At 39.0% G+C, this 26,426-nt stretch overlaps 2 protein-coding genes across 19 annotated transcripts in view; one reads left to right on the forward strand and one right to left on the reverse strand.

Annotated features, from left to right (window-relative positions):
- Window positions 1–926: 926 nt before the first annotated feature.
- GPR151 (G protein-coupled receptor 151) lies at window positions 927–4,493 on the forward strand. Its single transcript, XM_035099366.3, has one exon. The coding sequence runs from the start codon at window positions 1,118–1,120 to the stop codon at window positions 2,351–2,353; it is 1,236 nt and encodes a 411-aa protein (XP_034955257.1). The 5' UTR covers window positions 927–1,117; the 3' UTR covers window positions 2,354–4,493.
- A 1,304-nt stretch (window positions 4,494–5,797) lies between these two features.
- TCERG1 (transcription elongation regulator 1) overlaps window positions 5,798–26,426 on the reverse strand; it is a 38,548-nt gene continuing 17,919 nt past the window's right edge. For 6 of the 18 annotated variants that reach the window (XM_035105332.3, XM_035105329.3, XM_088661862.1 and 3 more), the window contains 11 exons: window positions 25,113–25,179; window positions 24,621–24,756; window positions 23,236–23,325; window positions 21,681–21,799; window positions 19,070–19,220; window positions 13,221–13,385; window positions 12,534–12,716; window positions 9,924–10,103; window positions 8,971–9,054; window positions 8,707–8,807; window positions 5,798–6,957 (listed from right to left, as the gene is read on the reverse strand). In XM_035105332.3, the coding sequence (XP_034961223.1) occupies window positions 6,756–6,957; window positions 8,707–8,807; window positions 8,971–9,054; window positions 9,924–10,103; window positions 12,534–12,716; window positions 13,221–13,385; window positions 19,070–19,220; window positions 21,681–21,799; window positions 23,236–23,325; window positions 24,621–24,756; window positions 25,113–25,179 (1,478 nt within the window). In that variant the 3' untranslated portion in view covers window positions 5,798–6,755. Of the gene's footprint in view, window positions 6,958–7,152; window positions 7,317–8,706; window positions 8,808–8,970; window positions 9,055–9,923; window positions 10,104–12,533; window positions 12,717–13,220; window positions 13,386–19,069; window positions 19,221–21,680; window positions 21,800–23,235; window positions 23,326–24,620; window positions 24,757–25,112; window positions 25,207–26,426 lie in introns of all 18 variants that reach the window. The other 12 variants (XM_035105331.3, XM_035105328.3, XM_088661858.1 and 9 more) reach the window with 3 other exon arrangements.

The following is a 26,426-nucleotide window of genomic DNA, read 5'->3' on the forward strand; positions in this document are numbered from 1 at the left end:
GGGCAGTAAAGGTGGTCAGCAGTATGGAAAAGAAGTCCTGTGATGAAAAGTTGAAGGAAATGGGCATGTTCAGCCAGGAGGAAAGAAAACTGAGGTGGGACTCTCCAAATAGGAGAAGGTCTGTCACATAGAAGAGGGCAAGGACTTGCTCTCAACTTTCCCAGAAGACAGGCCTAGATATAATGGTCTTAAATTCCGGGAGGATAAATTTCTGTTGAACTTCAGTAGAATGTTGATTCTCGGCAAAGTGTGGTGGTTACTGTGTTGGACTAGGAACTGGGGAGACCAGGGTTCAAATTCCAACTCAGCCATGAAACTCACTGGTTGTCTGTTTCTCACTGAATCTGCCTCATCGGGTGGTTGTGAGGATAAGATGCGAAGGGAGAAAAATCTATATCCTGTGAAATGATCTAAAATAATAAAAATGTAAGTTTAAAAAACCCCCAGTAAAAGAGCATGGAATATACCCACGTCAAATGTTTATCAAATCATTAAGAGAGTCTGTGCAGTGACACCACCCTGTCATTAAATCCCAGAACTGCAAAGGCAATTTTCTATAAAGTTTGTACCTGTAGCACCTGGAGTGGAGCTTTTTGAGTTCTACATATTTTTTGCATGATTGCAGAATTATTTTAGCCAATGGCCCAAGTTCAAATTAGCATTGAAATCAGAAAACCATTCAGTCCTGCTGTTTACTCTAATAAATGTCCAGAGATTAGTTGCACATTATCGTTCGTAAAAAAATAATAGTAATAAAAGGAATTGGGCACAGCATTTTTGAGTTTTACATCATTTATGGAAGAATCACTTTAATTACTCCATGGGGCTGCTACACTGGTTATTAGACTTGCTAATAAGCAGCAGGCTACGTGCTCCCACCAGGGGACTGTCAATCAAAGCCGTCGCAGGTATATAGCAATGAGAGGGTCTGGCTAGAACCACATGTACTGTATCAAGGCTTTTCGCAGAGGTTTTGTATTACTTACAGAATGGTAGATTTGCCTCACCCACAGAGGGCTTAAAGGAGACAGAACAGCACGGGGAGGATTTAAGTCCCATTGGCGTGCATCATCGACAATAACAGACGCTTTGGTGGACAGAATCTGCCTTCAGCACCATGAACAGTTCCCTGGCTTTACCAATCCATTATGCAGGCGGCTATGAGCCCCAGGATTCCAAGGAGTGGAAGGTGGTGATCCCAGCCTTCTTGGGGGTGATCTGCCTGGCTGGCTTTGCAGGGAATGTGTGTGTCATTGGGATCCTACTGTACAACTCCAAGAAAGGGAAGCCGTCCATGATCCACTCCTTGATCCTCAACCTCAGCCTGGCAGACCTGCTCCTCGTCCTCTTTGTTGTTCCCTTCAGGGCAGCGGCTTACTCCAAAGGAGCCTGGTACCTGGGGTGGTTTCTTTGCAAAACCTCCGACTGGTTCCGACACGCTTGCATGACGGCCAAGAGCTTGACCATCGCTGTGGTTGCCAAGACTTGCTTCATGTATGCAAATAACCCGGCCAAGCAGGTGAGCATCAAATGGCACACCATCTTCGTTGTGCTGCTGGCGATTTGGCTGCTGGCCTTGGGAATCCCGCTGCCTTTGTGGTTCTTCAGCAGCCTCTGGGAGCCGGAGGTAGGCTCTGCTTTGTGCGTCGTGATTATTCCAGCCCATGCTCACAAGTTTATGTCAGCCTTTGTCAAGCTTTATCCCCTGCTGGTCTTTTGCACCCCCCTCACTTTTGCTTTCTTTTATTTCTGGAGAGCTTATGGGAGATGCCAGCGGAGGGGGACCAAGACTCAGAACCTGAGGAACCAGATCAGATCCAGGTGCCTGACTATGATGCTTCTGAGTGTTACCATCACCTCTGCCGTGATGTGGCTTCCTGACTGGATATCTTGGCTGTGGGTCTGGCACCTGAAGAAGGGTGGGCCTGCTCCCCCACAAGGATTCATGGCCACTACCCAGGTCCTGATGTTTGCCATCTCTTCGGCCAACCCTCTCATCTTTGTACTGATGTCAGAAGAGTTCAGGGAGGGCTTCAAAGGCTTGTGGAAAAGGCTTACGCTGAAGAAACCTCTGCCTGCCCCAGAAGATCAGGAGGAAACAGTGGTTGACAACACGGAGGAAGCCCCAGATTCTGCTCCTTCTCCAGAGGTAGTGACTCCTGATGAAGAAAAAGAGCCCCCCTCTGTCCCTCAAACCTCAGAAAGCATGGAAATCAAGAAGGAGATGCCCATTTTGCCAGATGTTGAACAATTCTGGCACGACAGGGAAGCAGTTCCCGATGCTCAAGACAATGACCCTATTCCTTGGGAACATGAAGGGCAAGAGACAGTAGGTTGTGATCAACAGAACTGAAGTTAGAAAGCTGATATATATAATCATAATTTTGTTGCTTACTCGGAGTAATGCTGAACTGGTATACTACTTTAGTTTTACACCTTTGCATGTGTGCTTGGGACTTATCAACGTCTTCGGAATTAATGTAATGAACAAATGCAACTGTCAGTTAATCATTCCAGTTATTCTGCTCTGAGATTTTTATTTCTCATTTTACTTAAAATGCATGTCTTGTACTTTCAGGATGGTGATTTAAGTTGAAATTTCAGGAAGGAAAAAATAGTAATTTGGTTACATTTGCAAAGTAGTTTTGCATCAATAAGTGAGCTGAAATTGCATGAGATGACTTTAAAACAGAAGGGCTTTGTGCTTATTTATAATACATATACTGTATATAGCAGGTTTTGTAGACACGCTTTGGGGTGAACAATTACAGCTTTGAACAGGTTTTGACCAATTCAAAAAGAAGGGCAGAGCAAAAGGTGCAATTTGGTTTTAACTAATGAAGCAGTATGCATTGCAGGTTCTCTCATTATTACACTTAATATGTATTAAACATGCTCAAAGACAATGTGGCTCATGTTTTTCTGCTAACCGATCAGCCTTCTTAATGGGCTTGCCACTTTACACGAATAACAGAAATGAGTTTTGTAGTCTTAAGTACAGTATAGTGTTCCAAACCAGGCTGTGTAGAAATCTTCCATTCCACTGTATAGTCATTTAGCAATTAATATAACATTTGTATTTGGCAGCAAGGCGAGTTTTGAACAAGAGTCAAAATGAGGTGGTATCACTTCACTTACATCAAATGCACCAGGACCTTATTATGCAACCGGTATATATATTTTTCCAAAGGTACATAATTTATATATTACTTTATCTCTCAGTTGTAGATACAGTTGGCTGTTTCATCTTCATACAAGGACTCATTTAAAATACTGTTTTTGAAAAGAGCAAGTGAGTTGCTGATTGAGTTCTATCATCAGGTGTGGCTCATTTCCACAGTTCTGGGAATATAACTTTTGTATATGCAGGACAGTGATTAGTCTTATTTCAGTGCAATGCTACATGCATTATCCATCACATAGCAATACTGTTCATAACTGCTGAAGCACATTTGTTTATGAAAGGAAAAACTGACTCCAGCAAACTAGCTTTTAAAACGTAAGTGCTATTCATCCTTATAGGTTTTCTGAGTGCTTAAAGGTGGAACTGTACATACATAAAAAGTTCAGGGGATTAAAGTTACAGTTCAGATCTTGCAGCTATTCGATTCCAATGTATTGATGACATTTTAATTGGTACACATCCCTCTGAAACGAACAGGGACACAACAACTGTTCCTGGAAACATTTTGAATGCATAGAACTCAGTTAACAGGGCTGGCCAAAGACATTTCTGTTGCCTCTAGTGGCTACTACACTGTGAGATTCAATGAGTTTGCCTTAGGCTGCATTAATAGAACAGAGGACATTGGGGAGTAACAATGCATATTGTGGATGAAATCCAGTGATGCCTTTTCTCCTTGCAGAACAGATGTTGATCCAGTGGAGGGGGTCTTTTATCATATGGCAAAAAATAATTTTCACTGCTTCCCCTTTCCTCCTGCAGTCTGTTCAGGGAGTTGGCAGATCTTCCAGAAAGGTGTTAGGTGGCAAAGCGGGCTGAATGGGAACTGGTAGAAATCACCTCCCCTTTTTACATTAGCAGATTATTCCACTGGATCAAAACCTGGAACAGCAACACTGCATTTTGCCAAAAAAGAGTTGTGCTTCTGTGACATTGCAAAATATCCTGAGATGCAGCTCTTGGATCACGTGCTACCATATTTTTGCTTGTAAAAAAATTGCCAACCCGAACAACTACTTAGATTATGTGTGGTTAAACATGACAGTTTCAATAAACTTCCAAGTTGTTTGGGTATCCATAAATGCATGTATTTTCACTTGGTTGTGTACAGAGCATTGTATCTTTCATCACTACACTTAGTTTGATTGCAACTGCATTGGCTACTGTTTGTGCAATAAGACGTGGGTGTGAAGTTTGCTCCTACTGCACCAGGCTCACCTTATTGAAGTAAATACTATATTTGATGCAACCACAAAAGCAAGATGTATTCCTCCCCCCCCAAAAGCAGGCAAGTTTATAAAGACAAGTCTTTACCAAAGACACTGTTTATATTGCATACCTCACCAGCACCATAGAAAGAGACGCAAAAGGAATACCAGTAATACCAGTAATAATACTTTGCATCTGTAGGATGTCTCTGGAATCATACAGGAGAAATATTCCACCAGTCATCTGTTGATCCGAGTTCTTTGATTGAAATGGTCTGCAAGCAATAGGGGGCGGGGGGTGTTTGTAAATGCATATACAACCTATGACAACAACCCCATAATTTTCCATTCATGGCGAGTATCATAAATGATCTGGCAACTCTAAAGACAAAGGGGCCCTACAGAACTCGCTTTACTTTCATTAGTGAGGAAATGTGCACATACTAATTATGCATTTTTAAAAGAAGCATTTGCGGCTAAAGTGCTCTGTGGTACTCAGAAATGAAAGCTATACTTTATTTTTACCTTGAAATTCAACAAAATATAGATACTGTTAGTATTTTATTCAACACTAAGGCTATTTACTCCCACATCCCTCCCCCAAAAGCACTGGAATTGGACAGTCAAATCTAGTTGGACAGTAATCATTCCCTCTGATTTCAAGCTAGACCTGTCAATCACAACAGGTGCTTTACCTTTTCCTCAAACCACCCTGCCATTTTTGTTAAAAGGTAAGCTTTAGAGACATGTTCTTTACAGCATTTGTTGGGTGTTCAAATCACCAAACTTTGGGGGTGGGATTCTTGCCTTGAGGCATCTCATACATACTGCTTCACCTTGGACAATGCCAGAATCCCTCTAAAGCAATTTACTTTAGCTTGGGAATCCTCTGAATACACTGCAAACCCTTAGCAAGCAATATCCTTCATACAATCCCTCAAAAAGTAAAAAATGACACACACACACCATTATGATGCCCATGCTCTTGCATTTTGACTACTTTAAATGTGTAGGTGATTTCTCCAAAAAAATCCCATGCCTATTTGTATGATTTCCAGATTGCCTGATTCATCAAATAAACACTTAGGATGTGATCCTATGATTCCTGAGGAAGTCCGCGAATGTTAGCCCTCATAAGTCTTCCCACTGTAGGTGTGGCAACATCAAATTATGCCAGCCTTGGAGCTAATATACTTATTTTCCTTCCCACTGGGTAAGAAAACCTGGAAATGAAATAAGAAAAAACACCCCTATCTATCTAAAAAGGGGAGAAGGGAATAGAAAAATGTGCCACCATCTTATACTCTGCAAGGGCTATGGATATGGTAATTCCTTTGCTTCACATTCTCCCTCCTCCACTCTGCCCAAATGTAATGAGCCATTTACTAAGCATTTACAATCCATATATAAAAAGGGTTGGTTTATTGTCGTTCAAATACGTAAACTGAACAATCCCAACATTTCAAAATTAAACTTTAGAAACACAAGTTTAACATTCAAAACAGGAATATAGTTTACAAGAAATACCCAGAAGGGAACTTCATATTCTAATCCAGAAGTTGGTAGAGATCACTTTATGGTAAATAAAAGTTTATTTGTACAACCGTGCTATCCTGGGGAACACACTTTTTCCTGTGCATTTCCAATTTACAGCAAAAACATTACCAGACTACTGGGCAAAGCAACTTGATTGTGCCTACTGGGGAGGACAAGGAGAGGGGGGAATCAAAGCAGGCCTGTGAACAAGATCAAATGGTGTTTATTCAATTTGGTCACTGCAAGGCTCATTCTCCTCTCATGCTGGATCTGACGTTAATGGGGTTAGTCCTGATTTATATACAGGAAAGGCCACACATGAGTAGAGAATTAGGCCCTATATTTTCAGGTTCATGAAGGGGCATAATCTTACTGCTGTCTTCAGCAGTCAATAGTTTAATCATAAGAATGCCTGACCTTGGCTCTCCCATTAGGATATCTGTGGTATTTTTTGCCGTTCTTAACTTCAAACCACAAATATCAATCATCCCAAGGCTTTCACATGTAACGCTGCCAAGAACGCCTCAAAATGCTACCAACATTCAAACCTTGTACACAGATATCGCATTGTTCTAGGACCTAAAAATCACTGGAAATAGCTGCATGGTTAGAATATTTGTCAGTCATGCGACAAAGAGAAAAAGCATCGATAATGCAAATGTTCTCTCTGTATAGAGACTGCTTTATGTTCACAAATGTTGCTTTTCTCTCTGCTCCTTGGATGGTTTTTGCAATAGGTTCATGGTAATGTATACGATTAAACCTGACAGATGGCTCATGCAATCTTCTTGACTTAACAGATATTCTTGTTCAAGAGTATGTCACAATTATTTTGTTGTTCGTCTTGTAGGCTCTGAAGCTGTGGGAGGAGGCGGGGGACCTCTGCGATCTAAGTCATCTACATAGGACACAATGAGTTTGCGTCTCTCCTCCGGCACACAGTCAAGTACCAGATAACGTTTGTCATTCTGTAATATCTTTTCGATATCCTTCAGGTGCTGGTCAGATTCCTGGATCAGCTTTTTGGATCTGCAATTAAGTGTAAAGGTCTTCATTACCATTGGATGACTGGGTGCACCACAGAAATGAACTGGAATCTTGGTGAAGATACTAGTGGAGAGGTGTCCCAGTAACAATTCCACCCACCAAAATAAATCTCTCTTGACATTGCAATCAGGTAGGCCAAATGCTCAAAAGGACACAGAGACTGGGCTATCCTCTCACCTATAAGGTTGCCCCTTCAGGTCAGGGGTGAGGCAAAATGGCAGGGATGTGTGAATGTAAAAAATCTTGCACTGCCACTGCCTGTGCTGTATCTGTTCTGCAGGTAAACAGAAGACTTCAGTCTCAAGGGCTGCCAGTACCTTTTAAAATCAGCACTAATTAAACTATAAAAATGTAAAATAAGAAAAATGAGCACATTTCAAATTAAACACTGCAGTTGAAGAACACCTGTAGAAAATGGATGCCAATATCCCAGTTGTACTCCAGACCAACCGAAGATAAATATGATTATTAACATTCATCTGAGATAGTGCTCTATTCCAATGACAACAATAGCAATAATCAAGTATAAGAGAAGAAGCCTGAGTGGGGAGCTCATGCCATCAGTTTCTGAATAAACCACCACTGGCCTACAAGAACTGTTGTTGTCAGTCCTTTCTTCATCTTCCTGGGGCTACTTAAAGAACCAAGAAGGTAAGGCATAAGAGAATTCCAGCCTACAAAGCTAAGCTCCTCAAATAGAGATCAGCAGAGATCACAAATAGCTGAAGGCAAATCTGCTATTTTGTTAGTTGGCAACTTTTTTGTTTTAATAGTTAACATTTTTGAAACTGCACTGAACACTTTAGCATACAGGTAGTATATAAACAATGTAAATTGTTAAATAGATACTTTGCAAAAGCACCAACTAAAAAGAAAAGTACACAACCTATTGGGGTCAAATTATCCTAAATGGATAGATATATCCATGGGTAAGGGGACTGCTGTTAACTAAACAACCAGTGGCTTGGAGCAGAAAGAGTGCTTTCTCATCAGCTCTCCTATAGGGACTAAAGTAGCCTTTGCCAACCTGATACTAGTGACTCCAAATGATTTGGATGGCAACTTGCCGCAGCTCCAGCCAACATGCTGGTAGGATGCTGCGAACATGGCTGATGGCTGGGGGTGATGAGAGCAGTAGTCCTAAACATCTGGAAGATGCCAGGTTGGCAGAGGCTAACTGAGCTCAGCAACTCTTCATAATGCAGCAGCACAACATAGAAGGAGTTGTGCTACACTGTAAGAAATAGTGAATGATAATAATGCAGGTTGTAGTATATAAACATTGTGGATCACGAAATGGTTTTGAGGAAGAGCTTGCACAAAACAGAGGAACTCTTCTGGACTTGGGACAACTTTCTTCATGCAACACTCTTCTGCTAGGTCAGAAACAACCCTTATGGGAGTGGAAGAACAGCTCTGGATCCAACCCAATCTGTTCACACTGATAAGTAAAAATTCAGAACTAGGGTTTTCCAGAGCAGGCCACATATTTTACAAAATATACATCTCTAAATATTTGTGTACATAAAAATTAGCTTGGCACAGATATTCAATTTGAACAGCATCATCCCAAAAATCCAAATCCATGATTTAAAATACTTTCAAATTCATGGAAAGAACTGATGGCAATCCAATTTTTCTCTGTTTAAAAAATTGCTAAAGCTAATCAGATACTCGACATAAATATTAAAAGGATGAGGAACCATCTCTATGTTGCTTTTGAATACACACCTGTATGTTATAAATTTGGTCTCTTTCAAAAGCGTTCTGAAATCCGCTTTGGCTGTAATATATTTGTCTCTGATGTACTCTTCAAACTCTCTTTGCTTTTTCTGCATGAAAAGAAAGAAGCAAATTTGGACATCTCATCTCCATTGCAACATAGATCTCCTAATGTCTGTTAGGGGCTGCTGAACAAAATATATGAGGGAGGAAATTGCTGTTGGTTTTAACATCACATGGGTAGTCTGGAATGACCACTGTAAGGCTTCTTACCCTGTCACTGGAGGAGAATTTAATACACCTGGGATCTTCTTTAATTATTTTCTTTACTTCTTTCCATGTTGATGTTAAGGTAATCTTTTGAAATAGAAAAATAGAAATATTACAGGCTGGGGTAAGAAATTCAAACATGCAATACTAAGCTGCAATTTTTGCAAAGGATGGTCTCTGACCTAACATTATCCAAAAGTAAAAGAGGCATCCAAAAGTAGAAGAGGCTGCTGCAAAGAAGCAAAAGACCTTCTATTCAGCAGATGTCCAGGGGGAAGGATTCACTCTCTCACAAACAGCCTATACTACTGCTGCACAACACAGGAAGTCTCTCCTGCCTTGTGGGATGCCCTTTAATTGTGCTCAATTGTTAAGTGAGGGGAAGGAGATATAAAGGTGCTGACTGACAGTTTTGGTCTTGTTACATTGTTTTCACTTTTTAACACAATGCTACTTTTAAACAAGATTTGCATAATAAAATAAGTTGAGAAACTGAAGCCATGTAAATAGTGAGATGTTTAACTTGGTAGACTATAAATCAATATGTGCTACTAAATTGTTAACATTTATTCATGTAAGATCAAACTTATTCCCTGCCACACCAATAAACATTTTCATATGTATCTGAGATCTGCTACCAACCATCAGACTTTGTCAAAAGGAATCAGAAAAATGTTTGCAAATCTCTCTCCACCCGCTCAACATAGCTCAGATCTAGAAACAGGGGCACAACATAATAGCGGGCTTGAAGAGACTAATTTTTCATTCAGCAAATACACATTTTATTCCAAGATTTGCTAGGCAGAAGTCAGTGGAAAATGAAACGACAGTAGAAAATACCAATTTAATCTCAATAATATTTTGTAGTAAGATATAAGTGTATACTGAGAAACAGCTAAAACACACATAAAACTATGGTGTTAGAATCCAAGAAAAATTGGACAGCATCTGCTTACTGATGAAGTTTCATCTAGAAGTTGCCGAAAATGCTCTTTCTTTTTCTTTGTAAGTGCCTCAATGTGTTCGTTAAATAGTTTTTCCTTCTCTTCTCTTTCCAGAAGGGAGCCAGATTCCCACCGATGATCTTTTCGAAGTGTCCTTCTAGTATCGGACCACGACACATCTGAAGATCGCACCTAATGGAAGGAATAATTTCAATCACTATACAGCTTGTTAAAATATATATGGTACTTCAAAAACTTTAGTTAATTTGCAATAAGATTATTACTATTATTGCTCCATTTATTACTTGCTCTTCACTAGAAAGTCCCTGGGTGGGTTACAGGAATATTAAAATACAGCATTAAAAACAGTTTAAAACCAATTACAGTCACAATTAGACCAGGTCGTAAAAATATGTGTCAAGTGTCAAAGTAATTCTCCATTACTTTGGTATAAATACATCTACCAAAGAGGGAGAAATATGTCTGCATTAATGTAAAAACCTTCCCTAGGTGGTCTCTTTTGCTATGTGGTGCCCCTCCCCCAAATAAGAAGTATGGATTTTGGCTGTGCTGAAGACAATACTTATACCTATGAGTTTCATGGAAACATCGAGCATTATCCAACAAGTCATACTCAAGAGTAGCCCCACACAAAAAAAGTAAAAAGGAGCATTTGAAAGTAGAAAAACTTAGCTTAAAGAAACATCAGTGAGAGCTGGGGGGAAACGATCTGATCCATCAGACAGGAGAGAAAAAACTGGAGATTGTGCCTGGGTTCGTTGCTCTCCTGTCTCCGTCACATGACGAGGAATAATACCCAACCATTTGGGTCATCAGCAACTGCCTCAAATTGCTTAAGTTACTGAATCCCACTGATTTCAACAGAATATAAGTAGCAGTGGATATCACACATTACTTTTAACAAATGAGCTGGAGTCCTTGATTTTAAAATACTGACTGGTTATCTATGTAGATACAGGGGGAACAGTGACCCACCCCCCATTATACAAAATGTACAAACATACATATAGCCCCAAATTACTTCAAAGCAAAGAGAAATTAAGATATTGTGGTCTAAAGTAGCTCCCTGTATTTTCAATATGTTACAGACCATCAATGTCACATTCTCTTTGTTATTATTATTCATTTTGAGGGAAGCAGGATTGGTTTTTTGCTATGCAACATTCCCTTTCCTCATCATGCTTCCTGTCTTTTGCTACCATTTGCTATTTCTTGGCAGATTTCTGCAGGTGATTTAACAGTCAAACCGTCTTCCCAGGGAACTATGAAAACTGTAGCTCTGTGAGGGGGCTAGGGTCTCCTATCGACTCTCAACATCCTTAACAAACTGCAGTTCTCAGAATTTTGGGGGGAAGCCATGACTGTTTAAAGTGATAAGAAAAACCAAAATTTTACAGCATGCTACCAAGTAAGAGAAAATTGGATGAAAATGCAGTATAGGTGGTATCTTACTCCTGTCAAATTGTCTAAAATTAATAAAAACCACAACAGTAAGTGTTGGAAATGCAAATCGCAACTGGGAACCTTTTTTCATATGTGGTGGGTGTGCCCAGAAATAAAAAAATTCTGGGATACAATCTACAATGAAATGAAAAAAGTATGAAAAATTACATTTCATAAAAAGCCAGAAATATTCCTTCTTGGGATAATAAATAGTAGAATTCCAAAAGAAAAAATAAGACCCTTTTTCTATGCAATAACAGCAGCTAGGGTATTAATAGCCAAAAATTAGAAGGGTAATTATATACCAGCAAAAGAAGAATGGCTACAAAAGTTAAGCGAGTACTTGGAACTTGCTAAGCTAACCAAAGCCTTAGTCTAACAAAACTATCCAGAAGGAATGGAAATGCCTAAATACTTATTTATTGAATCAAGGTTCAACAACCAGGATTTGGCAGTGAGAATATGACTCCTCATACCAAGATGAGGAATATAATGAAATACAGAGAAACTGTTTTAGCCACAGGAAATGTACTGCTGTGTGATTGATGGAAGTCAAAACCAAAACCAAAAAATAAGCAAATGGAACCCATCCCAGAAAAAGCCAGTACCTCAGCAGAGAAATGGCACCCTGGGAAGTCTTTCTTACTTATTTACTTTATTGTTTATATTCTTTGAATTTGTTCCATTTTCGTATCGTATTTATTTTTGTACCTGTTGTTTTTGTTTGTATGTAGGTGTTTCTTTTCTTTTTCTTTTTCTTTTGGTCTTTATTTTTGCCAGATGTATGTATGCTTTGCCTTTGTTTTGTATTTGCATAATAAATCAATAAAAAATTAAAAAATTTAAAAAAGTGATATGATACTGCTGTAAAATGGAGATGGACCCCTAGTCATGTTCATTAATTTCTATGAGTATCTAAGCAAAACCTAGTTGAATACCACCCAATTATTACACTGGCCAATGGAAAAAGGGGGGGAGGAAAGATGGATAATTTAGCTCTTCTGAAATCATAGGACTTTAGGTCATAGGACTTTAGGGAAGGCATCTATACTCACATCAGTCTCTTATGGGATTAAAATCAACAGGAAACAAATTAATGTCTTCTTTATACACAAGTGCATACTTGACCTTGTTAATTTCAACACATAGGAACCTCACCATATCAGATAGGAGAGCTTTGAAATTCTGGATGGCCTCTTCTCGTTTGTGCTGCTCTCGTTCTCTATCAATCTCCTTTGTCTGTTCAGAGCGAGCTTTCTGAACTTCTCTCTCTCGTTCACGCAAGCTTGCTTCAATGCGAGCCTGTCTTTCCATTTCTTTTTCTTTTTCAGAGTCCACATTCTGAAATGCAAGCCAAAATACACATTACGTTCTGCTTAGCCTAACTACGAATTTTAACACAAAATGAACTCAAGAAATAAAACTGATAAAGCAAATTAATGCAGCTAGTTTAAAATATGACCCATTAAACTGCTGCTGCTAGTGTAAGGTTTCAATTAAAAAATTTAAGAATGTTTGCTAACTATAGTTATCACAGCTCCGATGGGCTACATAAATTAGATCTAGACCAGGGGTCAGCAACCTTTTTCAGCCGTGGGCCGATCCACCATCCCTCAGACCATGTGGTGGGCTGGACTATATTTTGGGGGGGAAATGAACAAATTCCTATGCCCCACAAATAACCTAGAGATGCATTTTAAATAAAAGGACACATTCTACCACAATTCCTACCACTGCTAAGAAAACTGATTTATGCTAGTGTGGGGTATTTCAAAGTCTATTGTCAATTGCTTCATCACTGAAATACTATGAACATGGAAGCAGCTTCATTATTAACACACGTACTTTGGCTATTTTTTCAATGTACTGCTTAAAAAGATCCTCCCTTTGTGAAGAGCTATCCACAGCTTTGTAACGAGGGTCAGTCTCTACTTTGTCCTTCACTTTGCTCCAGCGAGACTGACTGTCCAAGTGGTGATTAGATAACAGTTCAAAGAAGTCCATTTTGATCTATATTTCAAAACATAAGACAAAAGGAAGAAAAAGGGAACAAAAGAAGTCACTTCGACTTCTGAATGCTTGCAGTGTAATTTAGAAATAAAAAGAAGCAGGCTCACCGTACAGCAAAAACTATTTTAATTTAATAGATTCAAAACTAGATGATTCCATTAGAATATTAAACTTTAAATTTAATCCACTGCCATTTTGAAAGAGAGATTTGATTATATATTAAAACATAATACAGAAGCCTTCAAAATGCACTGTGACTAATTCCTTTAAGGCTACTGCAGTCATGAGAGTCTTAGGACATTACCTAAAGAGGGTGCTTACACATGTGGAAGAGAACCACCTCAATAGTTAGGGTTTGCTTGAGAAGTTCCTACTACAGCAGCTCTAATCTGCTCTTCCACTTAAAGAGTGTGCATCATATACACAACTGGTATTGCTCCTGCAGAAACTGCACCCAAGACTAGTCCTCATATTTATTGCAACTGTCCTCTACATGGTAGGGAAACACAAATGTGTAGTGCGCACCGTGGGACATATGTGTTCATTTGTGCAATCCTTCCACCTTAAGGAAGTGTGTGCATGCAGTCTAAGTCCACACCACTTATAACAATAGCCTGCTTTGATAAGTAGTCCAGAGCTCTAGAACACGTGTGTAAACTGTACTTTTGGATTCTAGCCATGGTATAGTCCACTGAAGACTGTTGGTTCACAGAAGCAATGCTTGGTGGGCTACATCCTTAAATTTCTCATTGCACTTTTAAGGACCAACTCACTGAATTAAGGAATAGAATCATAGAATAAAGTATCAATATTTATATGTGAGCATGAAATTGGGCACATTAATGTTCCAAGGACACCATTGGTAGCAGCTAGCAATGGATATTGATTTCAAAACTTGGTATGAAGGGCACAATTAAGTTTCATACAAAATAGTGAGAAGTTGTCCAAACATAGTTATCTGGCTAAATGCAAGCATAAATCATTACGAGAAGCCAAGTTACAGGGAACCAGGCAGAGGGCCTTCTCGGTAGTGGCACCCACCCTGTGGAATGCCCTCCCACTAGAGGTCAAAGAGAACAATTACCAGACCTTCAGAAGGCATCTCAAGGCAGCCCTGTTTAGGGAAGCTTTTAATGTTTGATGGATTTCTGTATTTTAGAATTTCTGGTTTTTTTGGAAGCCGCCCAGAGTGGCTGGGGGAACCCGGCCAGATGGGCGGGGTATAAATAATAAATTATTATTATTATTATTATTATAATAGTAGAATTCACTCTACAATTAAATGTTTCATGAAACAATTCTCCCTTCCATATAAACAAATGCAGCAAAAGATAAGCATTATTTTTCGCTTTCCTTCCCCCTCTCGCCCAAGTTATTTTTTTCTGTTGGCTTCCCTTGGAAATTCTGGAATTTTCTTAATTTTATGTATGACAGAGATGTCATTGCAGAGCCTTTGGTAGAGTCACATGTGCTGTCACCTGGAGAGGTAAAATCACACAACTACAAGGCACGTAGCACATCATAATCTGTTTGGATGAATCAACTTCTCATGTTGTTGTGGCAGTGAAATGCCACCTTTTCAGGAGTTGTGATAGCATCAACAGTTATTTGTGCATGTATGTGGGAGAAGTGGAGCGTCCTCCAGGTGGTGCTGCTGCACAGAGAGGTGGCAAGGCTGGAGCAGCTCCAGGTTGGTGGCAGCACCACGGATGCACTGCCAACCTGGAGCTCTCCTGACCCCGTTCCCTTCCAGTTATTCTAGCACTGCCACCAGGAGGCTGCTTCTCCACAGCACCTCTGCCCCATGCATGGCTGCTAGATAGTAAGAGTACAACTGCTGCAATCACATGGGAAGATGCTTCACACAAACAACTTATGCTCACACGTAATCAGGCCTCTGACCATTAAGAAACCTTTTACCAGTTATCTTATCTGTCTAAATGGCTAAGCCTTGCCAAGGGGCCAAGTTTATCGCTTTAAGAGCATTCACAGCTTCTTTCTGAGATTAGACAGATCATAGTTATTTTAGCTCTAAAACTGATATTATTCCATTGTAAGACAGGCTATATTATAAATCTTAACTCCTACCCCCCCAACCCAAATTATGCATGCAGAGGGTGTTACCTGCAACCCCAAGTCTTAATGCATTATAAGACATAAAATCCCAATGACTTAAGTATGATTAACATTGCAGCTTGATGCAGATGTGCCTTACCAGCCAATTAAAACTTGCATTCTAGCTTCTTTCAATTATTAATTACTACATAAAAATAATGCTAGATCTTCCTCAACACTTATGTTTGGTTCTTGGCACAGTATTTGGCAAGGACAATGATTTTTTTAAAAGTCCAAAGGCAAATAAAATCATGAAAAGGCTGCACAACACTGCGTAGAGCAATTTTTCTCTCCACCAATGGCAGATCTATCAGAGTAGTGTTTAAGAAGATATTCAGTAACCTTATAGCTATTTTTAATGGTATTTGTTATTCCAAAGATGAACTTAAGCATAGCATGCAACTAGTATCAAAATAGAAAGCTTTCTAAGCCAGATATATGAAAACAACATTTACGAAATTAAAAACAAAATGTGTTTCTGTGGAAATCTTTAAAGTAAGGGTAATTGTACAGGCACACTTAATCGATTGCTATTTTTCTACTGTACACAAAACTAATCTTCAAGCCAAAATTTAACTGGGATTCATTTAGAAGGCTTCAGAACATTACAACACAAAGAAGGCACAGTAACAAACCTGCCTGACATCTACACAGCATGCACCCGTCTCTCTAGAAACCAGCAGCTGCCCTCCTTTTTCTAACTTGAAAGCCAGCATGATCTTACCACCTAGTGCTTCAGGAACATACAGTATTCCAACTAAAGGCAACCCTTCCACAGTCTTTTCTACCCAAACCAGCCAATCCATTCTTCTAATATTTTAATATAATTCTAGGGTTTAGGAAACATGCAGTTTTTCTGGTTTCATACAGTGGTGAGAACACCACATTTTACTTGAAAACTGTCACCCTTCAGGAAAAGTAAAGTAGAAAATAAAAAGTGTAAATCCAATATTATAGATACTAAATCCATAAATGTAATAACAAAACTGTACCTGTCCCTCTATTCTGGCTTTATTTATTTATTTTTTAAAAAACCATGGACATGGTAGCTGGGGGGGTCACTGAAGTTTTTCTAGTGAAAAGGAAGGGAAGCAGAATTGTTTAGTTGTGGCAACATTCTGCTAAGTTAGACCTTACTGAGCGGAGCTATATAATACACTTCTGAAAGATGAAACTCCTCAATTGTTGATGTGCCTTACATCTCTTCCTTCAGCATAAGAATAGTCATATTACTAGTCCTAAGGGAACTTTGCTTTCTTCTCTCTTTAATTTCACTAAACAAATGAACCACATAGTTGGAAGATGCCAAAACAAACAAAACCCAAATCACTTACTTTAAAGGTTTGTGGGAAATCATAAAATTATAGTATTAAATTAGAGATAGAGAACCTGAAGCCTTATAGATAGATATTGTTTAACTCCAACGCCCATTACCTCCAGCCAGCAATGATAGGAATTGGAGTCCAACAAAATCTGGAGGGCCACAGGTTTCTCTGCCCCTGCATTAAACCTCTTTTTGGGAAGAGAAGTACTGGCTGAGAAAGCTTCACTTAACACTTTAAGCATATTTTAAATCAACTTTTATGTTTCTTGTGGAATCAAAAAAGCATGTATGGCTGAAAATACTTTGCTTTTATTTAGGAGGATTTTTCTCCTCTTTTTGCAGTTTACACATTCTGGGCACAACTCTCATCACTTCACAAGGAAAAAAACTGAAAAAAATGTAAAGTACCGGAACTGCGGGAGGCTAAAGTCACCACACAGAGATACCAATTCTTTCCTCACTAGGGAATCCCATAATACTTTGCGTGTCAGTGATTGACAGCTGTCAGACTGAACTGATTGACAGGCCGCACAGCACAAAACTGTAAAATCTATCCACTTGTTACAAAACAGAATACATAAAATGGTTACAAGAGGCTTTGGGAGAAAAGAAATAATTAGTTTCAGATGCAAAGATAAAACACATTTATTTAACACAAAATCTTGTTTGATTTAACTCATGCAACATAAAAGAATTTATTTATTAACTATTCATTTTGATAATGGCTAAAATGCAACAATAATGTTTAAGCCATGATTGTAGATTAAAACAAGTAGAGTGCAATTTAGGCTAGTTCTAGGTTATACATGTTCACCTCTAGAAAGCTAATCATTCTGGTGCATATAGAGTTGATGTACCATAGAGTCTAAGGGCACAATCCTGTACATATCTTTCAGAAGTTCCACTGAGTACAATGGGGCTCACTGTCAGGTAAGTGGGTAAAGGACTGCAGCCTATGAGACTGAGCAGTGCATCGAGTAGTTGCTGGGTTGAATCTCATGCCTAGTATGAGTGGCCTTATGTGAGTCACTCGCCTTTATTTTCTGTTCCCTAAGAGGTTCCATCAAATAAAGTGTGGAACAGATGCTTGCTCATACAATAGGGCAGCAGGGGGGAAGTAAAATACCCAATACAGTGGTACCTCGAGTTACAAACGCCTAAGGTTACAAATGCTTCAGGTTACAAACTCCGCTAACCTGGAAGAGTTACCTCGAGTTGAGAACTTTGCCCCAGGATGAGAACGGAAATTGTGTGCCGGCGGCGCTGCGGCAGCAAGAGGCCCCATTAGCAAAAGCACGCCTCTAGTTAAGAACAGTTTCAGGTTAAGAACGGACCTCTGGAACAAATTAAGTTCGTAACTAGAGGTACCACTGTACATGGGTGGAAGTCCGCTCGAACAGTGATGGATCCTACCCAAAAGATTTTCCATTTATTATTATTTTGCAACATTAAGATTTTTGCATTTCAGCTGTGAATGTTTTCTATTCCTATACGACAGGTAACTTTTGCCTGAAAGTTTTGCCTCCATCTATGCTACTTATTGAAATGAATTTATATTAGCTTCACTTAAGGAGTATGTAAGGAAACAGAAATACCAGAAATGATTAGGTTTCAAAGGTGTATGCTAGGACATTGAAGAAAGTTGCTGCATATTTTGATGCTAACGCTTGTTGAAGATACTTTGTAGCATCCACCTTCCCCAGTGATGTGTACTTTGTCTCTTGTATTGACAGTGCAGACAAATGACATTTGAAATTCATTAATCTTTCATAGGCGACCTTTAATTCTGATAAGTAGTCATGCTAAGATACATTTACTAGAAGATTTTAAAAAACCACTGAAGTGTTAGCATTTTGAAATTTGCCCACAAACAGTTCTCAAATATTGCTTGCATCACTGACAGAATGGGTATGTAATGTTCTGCTTGGAGTTTTCCAGTCAGACATTTGTCACCCCACCAAATATATCTAGGATTTTAAAACCTAGATATTAATTTAGAAGAAAATCATAGTACATTTTCTAGAACATTAAACTCATTCCAAATTTAGGGGGGGGAAAGAGTAAAATGACCAACCCCACACCTCCAGATAAGATACATGGTCAAATGCTTAAACTAGGGGAGGGGGGGGAAACAAAAGGAAAATAAATTGGGGGAGGGATGAAGGGCAAATCTAGAAGACTAGCATGGGCCCCTCCCCAATCCTCCCATTAAGCTATTTTCACATCCTTGATATAAAAATCTTACCTTCTCTCCTCTGGTCTTCGAATCTTCTTTTTCCTTCTTTCTTGCTGCTGTGATAAACTCATTAAACAAGGCTTCCCGGTCTTTCATTTTTTCAATTGCTTTGAATCGTGAGTCTTTAGCATGCTTGGCTGCAAATTCACTAAAAGTAGTTCTGTAACAAAACGGCAAGTGTACTGATTTGGCAGGGCTTTCTTAGACGGAAAATATATTCAAAAGCAAAATTGTGTTTTGGTTCTGTTGGGATACACTAAGCACCAATATATTGGTATCCTTGCCACCCTTGAAGGTCCAAGAAATAAAGTTTGTCTTTTTTCTTTTTTAGGAAGTTGACATGAACCAGCTAAAACTGTTTTTTAAAAAATTGCACACACTGAATGCAGTTCTTCACATATAACAACATAATCCTTGCAGAACACAAATTCCATTGTCAATCTGTCCTGATACTTCATGATTATGCAATGTAAATTTAACAATGCTCTTTTGCCACCCAACTCTGCCAGAAATAGAACTGGCATGGTACAAAAATCCAGATTCTTTTAATACTGTGAGCAAGGACAGTAGTGTCTGAAGGGTTTCCCACCCTTGCTCCCTGCAGTTTTAATTATTAACAGTACTCTCACCTCCAGGGCCAGATTCCAAATCTCAGATGTGCAGTAGATATAGTACTGCCACTTACCTCGAAAAAAACAAACACTACTGTGCTTTTTCCAAGATCTGATGCTAATCTGGCCCCAGGTTTACATGAGACATTATAATCCTACGAATGTTTTCATCTCAGCATGGAAATAATAAGACTTGGGAAATCCCGCCTAATGTTGCTGTAGGGTAAATTAAAACAAGAGAATAATTGGGTAGCTTATTCAACTGACTGAAGTGAATGTAAACCTAAACTAAAGAAAGTGAGCTGCAAAAGAAAGACTGGACATGGATTCCTGAGCACACAAAGCACAAACATGATTTTTAAGGAATGCAAACTTCCAAATGGGCACTGTTACGTTGGATTAAAAAAGGGAAATTAGTTAACAAGACTTGCAGGTCCTTTGGAGATTGGATTTAGTCAACAGTGGGTAAAGAAGGCAAACATCATATATAAATGATATACAGTATACTTCTGTCTCCTTTGGAGTGCAAAAAAGTAGTAAGAAACAATTAAGGCTAAGAAAGGGAAAATGGTTACACTAACAAAGCAATTATTTTCAAGCTCAGTCCTGTTCAACAAAGATGGGAAACCTGAATCCCTTGACTTTATTTTATGTGGCCCACAGCCTAATTTAAAAAACTCTTTGCAAGCAATCAGTTCAGACTGCTGGCAGGAGTGACTCGTCACTCCCTGACAGTCTGCTGGGCAGGCAGGAAAGGGGAGAAAGAGAAAAGGGGGCATCAGAAAGAGAAAAAACGTGGTCTCACCCACCACTGGATCTGGCCTCACCCACATCTGGCATGTGGCCTCCAACCGATTACTCTTGGGGGAATGCAATCCCTGACAGAAAAATGGTTGCCCACCCCTGCCTAATAAGTGTGTTTAGGGTAACCATTTGTAGACATCAAGTTAATTCAAGCAAAGTAGCACAACTTCTGAAGAAACATTTGGGTGTTTCACTGCATTTTGCTGAAACCACAGTATTAACCTAAAGCAGACAAACATGTAATGCAAAGTAAATCCTACTTAATTTACGCAAAAAGAAATACTCAAGTCTTTAAAAGGAAATGATAACTACATCCTCTCAAACAATATATTGGCAATGTCTTGCTTACAATGTAACTGAACTATGGAAACCTATTTGGTCATTAATAAATAATATGAAATTATTATTATTATTTATTCAATTTGTATACTGTCTTTTATCCTTACAAAGCTAAGTAGAGAGAATCCACCTGGTCCTTTCTCCATGCTGACTATGCAACAGCTTATGGAAACTTGCCTGTCATAGCTAGGGCCCATTTGCATATGTACTTGCTTAAGTAGAACAGATAGTTTTTTAAAAAATACTGCTCAAAGTCACAAACAATTCTGAAGAAGAAGAAGAAGTTTGGATTTGATATCCCACTTTATCACTAGCCGTAGGTGTCTCAAAACGGCTAACATTCTCCTTTCCCTTCCTCTCCCACAACAAACACTCTGTGAGGTGAGTAAGGCTGAGAGACTACAGAGAAGTGTGACTAGCCCAAGATCACCCAGCAGCTGCATGTGGAGGAGCGGGGAATCGAACCCGGTTCCCCAGATTACGAGTCCACTGTTCTTAACCACTACACCACACTGGCTCTCTTCTGGTACTAATATGTTTCACATTTACATAATGCTGGAAAAAAGTAGAAGTTCCTTATTATATTCTATACTTAATACAGTAATAGTGTTTTCACAGCTAATCAAGATGAGGAAACCTACAGATTGGAGGACATGGCTTGTGAACATTTAGGGCAAATAAATCCATCTTCCACACCATGCCAAGCATTTGGGATTGCTTCATATCCTGAAATAGCCAGTGTCATAAAATTTGGATTAAATGGCAGTAAACATGATAGTACTGGACTTTGAGTAAAACCAAGTCTAGCTGTATACAGTACCTGAAAAAAGCTTTACAATTATTTATGTAGGAGGAAATATTCTTACCTGGGATTAATCTTCGCTTCTTCCATCATTTTCTTGAAATCTTCCTTAGCCTGCATTATTTTATTTTTCTTCTCTTTGCGCTCTTCTTCTGCCCTGGTTTTTACATACTGATCAAATACCTACAGAAACACAGAAACAGAGTATACCATTTGGAGCATTATCACCCTGTAAGTGGAGAGAACTCCAAAGGACAAGTCAAAGGCTTGGATGCATCATTTGCAGTAATACGAGAAGTTACCATATGTGACCCCAAGAGTATTACTTCACTAAGCTTGGACTCACTGAAATATTCCTCTCTATAAGAACTTTTATGTAAAGCCATTCAACATAAATTTCAACACTGTTCTTTAGGGCACCAAGTAACAATCACAGCAGCAACAGTACCTAACGTAAAATAGTTGGACGCTTAAGAACTGCTTCCTTCCATCAGGATGAACTTCTGTATTTTTAAATTGCACAGAGGTCTTCATTAGATAATGGCATGTCTTTTGATAGATCTATATGTCATCACTCAAGCTGGGATCAAGCCCATCTTGAACAATGTGGCATGGAACAAGGGGGTCCCGCAGCTCAAGCAGCCAGGAGGGGAGGTGAAGAAAGGTATTGCCAAAGATACTGCTACATACAGAGACAGTGACATATTCTTCTCTATCAAAGCCAAAAAGTATAATTCTCACTAAGAGAAGCTAATACAGTGGTACCTCGGGTTACAAATGCTTCAGGTTATGTGTTTTCAGGTTGTGGACCGCGGGAAACCCGGAAGTACTGGAAAGGGTTACTTCCAAGTTTCGCCACTCACGCATGCACAGAAGCGCTAAATCATGTCATGCGCACGCAGATGCAGTGCTGCACGTTACGAATGCTGCGGGTTGTGGACGTGCCTCCATCACGGATTACATCCGCAACCCAAGGTTGCACTATCAGAAAAGAGCCAGCTCTTTTTTCTTTCATACCTCATGGCCAGCATTTAAGAAACACTTTTATGGCAATATTAATGCAATCAAATTATCATTTATTCACGAGGACACAGTATTCACACTTATTGCTGGTTAGGATAGGAGGAAAAAACTCCATTTAACATTGGGCTATATGTGCATGATTTATTTTGAGAGACATACAGCTTGGTCCAGAAACTGGTGGTTCTACCAAGTCTCAACTAAATAATCACTCTGGAGATGAATAAATTAAAACTGCATATAAATAAATCCTGATTGTTCCCTTTTGCAAATTTTACATTTCCCATTTATTTTCATCTTTGTGGTAAAAGATTTCACGCAAGAATATATTGGGTCTGAATAACGTATTCAGGGTTTCTTTGTCAGAAACTCCTTATCTCTGTGACAATTATGGTTTGAGGGTGTGGGGCTTCATACCTAAACATGCATTTGAGTTTGAAGCTTTCATTTCCCTATAGAAATTGTCAAGTTCTCTTTCTTAAGAAATACCTGGAACCTTACCCTTTTCCCACCCCATTCCCTAAACTTTTGTTATCTGAAACTCCAGGTATCACAGAATTCACAGACCAGTTGTGTTTACCTGTAGGCCTTTATTTTACCTGTTTTCTTTCTTTAGGGTTAAGAAGCAGGTAGCGGGGATCAAAAACTATCTTGTGTAGCTCCTTCTCCCAAGTAGAAAATGCAGAAACCTTTAAAAAAATAGAAAGGGGTGGAGTGGAAGAGAGAAAAGTGCTGATTTTCCTAGCAATTAAATTCACCCAAAGACAAGCAATTCGAGCTATTTTGCTTGAAACCTACAGGACATCTGTTAGAGAAGAGCCATAACTGAAACCCTTACAGCAGTTTCATCACTAATAGATGACGAGCTCCAGGAGGTCAGCATAGCAAATTTCCACACTAATTGGCTCCAAAAACGTCTACATAATTACACAGAACTAACACACATCTAATTACTCATTAAAATAGCCACTACTGTGTGACATTTAAAAATTGCCACATCAAAAGAGAGCCTTGAAGTTCTCTACTCTGACTTCCTATGCTGCCTGCATAGCTCTTTTTCTAAATGATCCAATGTCTCACCCGCCCGCCGCCACCCCAAATAAACCCGAAGGTTTTGCACAGCAATCGTCTCTGGAGCATTTTTAAAAAGACAGCTTAACAAGGCAAACTTACATTTCATGGAAACTGCATTGGAAAATCACACTGAAAGCTGATATTCTTTACTCTAACAAGAGAATTTTGAAATCAATTGCAAACACATGCGCCGTTCTCCTGTCCCACCCATACCAAAAATGCTCCACTGCCCTAAACTGCCCCTAAAAAAGACAAGTGTTGTGGGCTTCATTTTGCATGAAAAGAATATGCTACTGAAACCCAAAATTTATCTTCAGAAAATACACATAGGTAACAGACACACTCTTCAAATGTGAAACTATCATAGTATAAGGATTTGAACGGAAGCCCAATTTATCCAACTCCCCAAATTAAGATTATGCACCCACCCAACCAGTTGTGTGCAACAATACTACATTGCGGAACTCCAACAGATGAATAGGTGTGTAAGAATGTGTGTGTGTTTCCCAATGGCATTTACTTTATGTGAACACTGGTTTTATCTTTGACCAGTTATTCTGCACATGTGCCTTCTGAACAATCAAACAATAACAAATTATCAAAGCATGGGAAATCCTTATCATTAGCACCCACACAGAGTTGGAATATCTTATTAGTACAGCTAACCAATATCCTTCAAACCTAACGACAGTATGCAGGAATAACTTGTCAGTGAAAGAAGAATATAGAAACTAACAGATTTTTCCATTATTTGGGCTAAAATGTCAGTGTAATCAGGAAACACCAAGGTTGTTCCAGTCCTATTTCTTTTCCCGATCTGATTTAGGGATGCAATATTGCATGATAGTTGTCACCAAAAGAAAAAAGTCTGCAACATTCTAGCGAACTTAATACAATAATAGTTTCTGACCCCTCTTTCAAGTAGCATGTCCTTGAACTGTTTCATTCGCGCTTCCAGCGGGACAATTGCTCTCTCTCGAGCAGCTTTAATTTCAGCTTCCATGGCAGCCTCCTTCTCTGAGTCAATGTCTTTGTTTTCCTCCTTCCTATGATAGTGAAGGCATACAAGACTCCATTAAAAAAATGCAATTAAATCTTTAGCTTTACATCACTTTGGTAACATATGTTCAGGATGGATTCCATTCAATGCACAGTGGAACCAGAGACTATTTAACTTGGCCCGATACCCCCCAAACAATTAATTAAAAAATATGATTGAGCATACAGCAATACTTTGGGCATACTGCAGACAAGCAATCTCGCTCAATATGGTGACTACAAAAGCCACTGTGCAGTGTGGGAAACTTAGCTTTCCACATTGAAAGAGCTGAGCCCCAGTTCAGACTTAAAAACTTTTAAAGCTCAGAAATTAATGCAGTCTATCCTTTCATACACAACTTACTTCCGCTTCTTTGCTTTAATTGGTTCATCATCATTTGTTTCATCTAGCATTTCATGCTCTTCTTTTACTGTAAGAGAGGCCTCTATTAGCATCCCTATAGGTACAGTTCAGGGGAAAAAACACACCACTTATATTCGCTTGTTGTCTACATAAAGGTAAAGAATGCATCTCATGTTAATTTTAAGACATGCAAAGTTACTCTATGGATACACATTAGAATCTCAATAGAAAATGCAATATCCCACTTTGAGGTTTCCCCCCACAATCAATAGGTATATTAATTTTATGAAATAAAATTAAATAACAAATAACATTTGATCAATAATGTATGCTTCCAATTAATATCTATAATTTAAAAAAACCCACTCTACCATACCTTCCAGAACCTAATACATACAAGCCTTAGAGGCAGAGGCTCAAATCAGATGGAACAGCCAGTTATGGCTTGGTGTTAAATATTGTTATTATTTTTAAATTTTATATTCCACCCTTCCTCCCAAAGGAACGCAATGCAGCAAACCCATAAGCGACACATTGATTTTTTTTTTTTAATCTGTGAATTATTGAGCCAGACTCAACCATGTAGTTCAGGAATGACACCCTAGTTATTCTTGTGGGATGCTAGGACTCTGTTACAATGCGAGTGCTGCAGTCAGCAAAGTCTCTGAAACTAATTTGCGCCATAGCTCGACTATGCCCAAGCTACTTGGTAAGACTGCAATGTATTTTGTGAGATGTGTATGTATACAGAATAAAAAGCACTTCAATATTCCAAGTGCTTCAGTATTCCACATTGGAAATCTCACTAATCCTTTAGCACCATCCAACCAAAAAGGCCAAATCAAGCTCATAGATGAGATGAACCACTATCTGGTTTCCAGCTGCATCTCCAACATCACAGAAGGGGTTCCTGTATCCCCCCCCCAAATATATATATGTATATCAATCACCATCCCGACCACTAGCCATGTTTCCCTAACTTTGTTCTACATGCCGGTGGATTTAAAGTAGAGGGAATTGTTGAGTGAAAGAAAACATTAGCTTTTGAACCAATGGGAGATATCAAATATAGAGGACCTGCACTTCCTAAGATTATGTAAATATTCACATTACTGAATATATGCTTAACCTACTTTTAGCAATCAAAATTGATTTAATTTAGTCACAACTGAGTCCCAGAAATCATGCATTGACCGATAACTTTTTCCAGTGCAGTTCTCTCTTGCTTCTAGATAAGCACAATATATCTCTTGCTTCTCAATAAGCACAAAAAAATTTGAACCTGCAAGAGTATTCAAAATTGCAAAATAACCA

Source organism: Zootoca vivipara, chromosome 2 (genome assembly GCF_965207765.1).
Source record: "Zootoca vivipara chromosome 2, rZooViv2.hap1.1, whole genome shotgun sequence".
NCBI lineage: Eukaryota > Metazoa > Chordata > Lepidosauria > Squamata > Lacertidae > Zootoca > Zootoca vivipara.